We start from the raw sequence: 5,546 nt of genomic DNA on the forward strand, positions 1-5,546 counted from the left end.
ATGGGCGGCCGAGGGCTGCGCCCTGATGCCTTGTGGGCAGCAGGTGGCCCCCCTCTGGTATTTATTTGCTCCAGTATTTTTTTATATAGTCAATAAAAAATCTCCGTGAAGTTTTAGGTCATTTGGAGCTATGTAGAATAGCTATCTCTGTTGTAGATCTTTTATGTCAAGAATTCCAGTTGCCGACAATCTCACTTTCCATGTAAACCTTGCAAATTAAGAGAGAGAAAACATTAGAATTGCATCATAAAGTGAAATAATGACCAAAAGCATTATAAATAACAATAGGAAATCATGATGCAAAATGGACGTGTATCAATCCTCGACGATGGCGACAAGGACGACGATGACGACGTATATTTTGTGTAGTTAGGGCTTGAAAACAATCTTATGGTCTGTATATTTTGGTGAGGTGGTATATATACTAACCCCTCATGGTGATCACGAACTTGCGGTGGTAGGATTACACCCTCTTTTAGATGTGGTGGTAGGATGACACCAAAGTAGTGGTAGGTTGAACTTGCTATGCGGTATGATCATGCATGCTTACCATTGCTCTTCTGCTCCATCGCTTTTGTGCCTCATTGCTTGCTCCTAGAGTGCTTCATTGCTTGTTGTTTGTGTGTTCCAATGCTTGTTGCTTCAACTTATTGCTCATTTGCACTGCTAGGACAAGTGGTATGTGGTGTTCGAAGGAAGGGTTTCAGGGGTTTACAGTTCATGGGAAGCTTGCAACCAACAAGTTTCAGGGTACGTTGACAACAGTCACAGAGGGTTTAAAACGAGGCAGCCGGCAGAAGATACTTACTTCAAGTATGTGCGAGAGCAGGCATGTAGCAAGGTTGAGGTTGGCAAGGTGGATCGTTCGTTTGGGCTAAGAACTTCATCATCTTCATCTAATTCATCGCCATAGTAGTGTTGTGGCGTTGGTGTGCTCGGTGTGATCGTATGTAAGGTGTAGTAGTATTGGGTAAGCTTATCAAATAGGATACAAGGTGAGCACAACTCTATGCTCGCATTGCAAACACCATAGGGGGAAAAGCTCTTTTTATTGTGGAAAAAATCATCACATGTTGAAAGAGCTTTGGGTAATCTAATCAATGGAGGGCATACAATGATACACAAAACAGAATTCATTAGGCTTGTGTTTGTAGCAACCAACACGTGTACATTATTCACAGATTGTACAACTTTCTATTGGAAACTACATGCCTCCTGCAGGAAAATAAAACGAAAAAGGAAGAATCTCACAACTGACATAATCATACGACGAGACTCCCTACTTAACACAGTACAAAGCCGATCATCCGTGCCTGCCCCAAAGTATAAGCGGGCGGCTAAGAAGTGGCTCGGGGACACAACTTCTGAGCACTAGCCACTCCTCAGTGAAGAAAGGAAGCCTTGCGCCAAGGAGAAACAGAACTCTCGCTGTTTCTTGTATTCGCCGTACCGTAGGAAGAAGTATCCAAGGTAATCGAAATCAATTGGGGATACCCTTGCCTGCAATTAGATTACAGCACATATTTTGTTATGACAGTTGCATGGCGCTCAAATCCTACTAAAAGTAGCTTAATGGTGTTTACCTGAATGAGTGCCCACAATGCCCAGTAGAGGTGTGATGCTAACCTGAAAGTGTTCGTTTCAGTATAAAGGGCATCCAGATCCTGCTCTTGGACCTTCGGTAAAAGAAAAGTTAGATTGTTATGGTGAAAGTACATTATGTGAAATTATCTGTGTTCTGCTATTCGGGGAAAACTCTTGTTTTCTCAGTAACACTCTGAATGTCTTCCTACTACCTTGTACTGTACAAATGCCAAGTATCCTACATTTCTTTTCTCATAAAAAGATGCAAATCATCTATTCTTTAACTTAAAAGATGTATAAATGTCAAGTATATGTAGTACATGACATGGTGTTTGTAATTTAATTCCAAAATAAGAAACAAAGATACTCTTGGAATGAGCACCATCTAAGTTACAGTAGTGGGCGCTTATGAATATCTTTCTTCCCTCGGAGACGAGGCCTGCACAACCTATGAATAGCTTTCAGTTGGTTTTGTCCAGAGACGATAATGTATTGAATTCACATACCTCACTTGGTCTATCAGATAGATAATTCCTGAAGAAATGGTATTGTACATCTTTATCTGGGTACCTAAAAGAAGCAACAAAATAAATATTACTAGGCAAGAGTGTGAAGATAAAAGCTCCACCGGACTATTCAACCAGCAAGAAGAGAACATACAAGTTGTAGTCACACTCAAAGCCTGCGTACTCATTGAAATGATTCGCGATGTCAAAGCCACGGTAGCTATATGACCCATACTCAAAATCAATGAAATATAGCTTCTCTGTAAAAACAGAAGACAATAATGACGACAAACAGAGACACCATCTTAGCTTTTGCAAAACGGGCAAAAGGAAAGCTTAAGCATAATGTTACTGAAAAATCAAGAGAAGGTGACCAGTGAATGTGATATTTACCTTCCAAATCATTCAGCATCAGATTACCCGATAGCAAGTCATTGTGTGCAAACACAACAGGAGCATGCAAAAGATCGGAGAGATCCTATAAGAGGACAGTGAGACATTATATTCACGGATACCAATCTAGCAAACAGCCATCTAGCCATTTGATTGAATGGTTGTGCTATAGGATTGATCTACTAGCATGAATATGTAACAGGCCTTTGTGACAAAGCCAAATTAGGAAAAAGAAAGATATTCCTTTAGGAATATGAAACTGATTTGCGCTCAAATTGCTGCAATGGTCAATAGTACATGACAGTAAGTCTTATCACAGCGTACCTTAAGTTCTTTAACTTCATCTTGTATTTCTCTAAAAGAGATCATCTCATACCTCTTCTGCTTCTCATTATCTTCAAACTTCAATACAGAAGCTGCGATAGATAGTTCACAGCACACCGCAATATTATGTAGTGTCTTCAATGAATGTGAATGAAATAAAAGTAACCAGTTCCAAAATGAAATATCCGAAACAACTTTGGAGTTTGGAATGTAACCTTTTTTCAAAAACTTGAATACGTCATTCCACAACTGTGGTTCTTTTGATCCCGGTATATCTACTTGATGAAATTTCTGTAGCTGCTTGGCAATTTCAGCGGCAATTCTAGGCTCCTTCATGTCTGAAAAACAGAACAAGGGAAATGAACATACTATTTGCAGAAGCATTTATTGCAGGCTCTCCAGTCTCCGCACACCTATGGGTGCAAAATAACCATTGAGTATATACCTAAAACCAAAAATCCCTTCAAATTACAGTGTGAAAAAATAGAAAATGAGAAAAGATAAATCATTGCATTATGTAGACAATGAAACCACCCATTTGTATTGTGCAGAATATAAAAATGCCTACCTGAAGGTGATAGTGTCCTAGCATGGATGAATGACGAAACCACTCCATTCTCAAATACTCCAAGTAACCGAGCCCCGAACCCTGCAGCTGAGAGATATGGTATGGCCTAACCATGATTGTAATAGATGTATGCATTAGGAAACAGTTCAGCCCCAAAAATGACAACAGAATACTCGGCTTACTACTTTGAGTGTTATATGGCATAGGTACTATTTCTATGATAGGAAATGACCATTGCATTCCTGAAATTTTAAACTGAACCACAACTAAGAAAGCACCAACAAATAACCAATACTAAAATGGGCAATCACAGGAACACTACAGAATGCAGGTAAATATTACTCCCTCCGTCCCAAAATAAGTGTCTCAAGCTTAGTACAACTTTGTACTAGAGTTAGTACAAAGTTGAGACACTTATTTTGGGACGGAGGGAGTACATGCCAGTAGCACAAACAATTTGCATACACTACGATTGAAGCGCTCACCTGCAATTCCCTCTCCCGATCGATCACCAAGTCTGTATTTGGGCCATACAGCCGAACAGTTACAGATGACTCACTATCAGAGCCTTCCTTGACAGATACCTTCAGCACTGCAGGTCATTAACATCACAAACAATATAAGATAACCATTCAGGTATTATTGCTGCATCTATGATTTACAAGTAAATTAGTACAGTTACATAGAGAAAATTATTTCCTAACGCTTATAAAATAATGGGTCCATAACTCTGGATGCAATGACAGTACGAGTGATTTATAAGCAGAAATGAGTACAAAGCACTGATGCTAAAGAGTATATGGTCTCATAAAGGTTGCCAGATGCAATCAAGTTGTAGTGCCACATGTGGACAATTGAAGCAACTGCCTTGCTTAAGAATTACTATAATTACATTAAAGCGCAGTCATTAAGTTATGTCATGGTCTGTGTGGACAATTGAATTAACTGCCTTGCCTAAGAATTACTATAATTACATAGCGCCTCTGTTTTTTTCCTCTTCCAAGCATGCTCAGGTAGTTAGGTGAGGGAGATAAATCAGGAGCCAGGACAGTGCCACAGCCACTGGCAAGGAGCAGAACTCACACATGTTGGTGATGCCGCCGGACACCGTCGAGATTGAGAAGCACGAGCTGTCCAAGGACGACCACTCCTTCACCAACTCCTTGCAGAGATCTCTGGAGAAGTAAGCAACCGTATTAGAAAACAACACGGGAAAACGGGGAATTAATCAGGTCAGCTGCGCCTGTCGGTCCTTGCGAGGCATTTCTCCAAACACCATCGGCTCATACGAGCGCGCACCCGGACAGGCCACGGCCCGTCTCGCGGAGACCGGCCGTGGCTGCTCCAACACCATACGCACACCAACACACACCCGGCGCGTGCGTGCAGGCGTGCAGCAGAACCACACACTACCCAGCACGCACCCGCGCGCGCAGAAGCAAATGGGGAGAGGGATCAGGGGACTTGCATGATGCGGGGAGTCATCTCGGGAAGCGGCAGCGAGATGTCTACCGAGGCGGTCGACGTGGGCACCTCCGCCAGCGCCGGCGCCGGAGCCGCCACCGTCCTCGTCTTCTCCTCACCGTCACCTCTGGCCCCGCCGGCGACCCCGTTCCAGCTCCGGCCATCCGATCCCATCTCCCTCGCGCGCGCACACACCCTCGCTTCCGCACCTCCTTCTGTGCGATCTTTTCGCTCGCGGGAGGAAGCTCGTTGTCGCGGAGCTATTCTGGTGGGAGCCTCAAGGCGATTCGGTTCGATGCGATGCGATCGGGGACGAGGGAAGTTGGGTGGAGGAACGCGGGGCCCCGAACAGAGGACAGCATTTATAGAGCCCAGTCGCCAACAGCCGCGTGGCGGAGGAGGCAGGAGGGGCCACCCACGTCAGCTGATGCCGTGGCCCCACCGACCTACCAACCGGGTAGGGTGCGCGTGGCAGCAATCGCGTGGGCCCTGGATGGGAGAGCGACGTGTTTTTGTGTGGCGTGCTGGACGGGGAGGATTCTGTGGCTGACGGGCCCACGCTGCAGTCACGTGATGGGGGCCCGTCCTCCCTTGTCTGTTGCTCACTGTCGCTGGGTCTGTCTCGATTTGGGCCGATGCCGGCTCTATTTTCTTTGAGATATTTTGAATGGATGGTGATTTGCTTAAGACTAGCCACAATGGTAGTG

At 44.2% G+C, this 5,546-nt stretch overlaps 1 protein-coding gene across 2 annotated transcripts; it reads right to left on the reverse strand.

The window, feature by feature from the left end:
* Positions 1-1,115: 1,115 nt before the first annotated feature.
* Positions 1,116-5,171, reverse strand: LOC109769311 (probable ethanolamine kinase). Of its 2 annotated transcripts, none has more exons than XR_002234288.4 (11): positions 4,844-5,171; positions 4,459-4,550; positions 3,861-3,967; positions 3,376-3,481; positions 3,023-3,145; positions 2,808-2,899; positions 2,484-2,568; positions 2,245-2,350; positions 2,091-2,154; positions 1,584-2,032; positions 1,116-1,500 (listed from the first exon to the last, which is right to left on the reverse strand). XR_002234288.4 is itself a non-coding variant. In XM_020328062.4 (11 exons), exons 1-11 carry the CDS (start codon positions 5,011-5,013, stop codon positions 1,372-1,374), a joined length of 1,167 nt encoding a protein of 388 aa, XP_020183651.1. In that variant the 5' UTR covers positions 5,014-5,171; the 3' UTR covers positions 1,116-1,371. The 2 variants fall into 2 exon arrangements, 1 of the variants encoding a protein (XP_020183651.1); XM_020328062.4 differs by having other exon boundaries at positions 1,584-1,676.
* Positions 5,172-5,546: the final 375 nt, after the last annotated feature.

Source organism: Aegilops tauschii, chromosome 5 (assembly GCF_002575655.3).
Source record: "Aegilops tauschii subsp. strangulata cultivar AL8/78 chromosome 5, Aet v6.0, whole genome shotgun sequence".
Lineage (NCBI taxonomy): Eukaryota > Viridiplantae > Streptophyta > Magnoliopsida > Poales > Poaceae > Aegilops > Aegilops tauschii.

Coding starts and splice junctions, on each gene's coding strand:
- LOC109769311 (XM_020328062.4), bottom strand. CDS start 5,013: ATGGGATCGGATGGCCGGAGCTGGAACGGGGTCGCCGGCGGGGCCAGA. Junction 2,351..2,483: donor GATGCTGAATGATTTGGAAG/GTAAATATCACA, acceptor CTGTTTTTACAG/AGAAGCTATATTTCATTGAT. Junction 1,677..2,090: donor TATCTGATAGACCAAGTGAG/GTATGTGAATTC, acceptor CTTTTACCGAAG/GTCCAAGAGCAGGATCTGGA.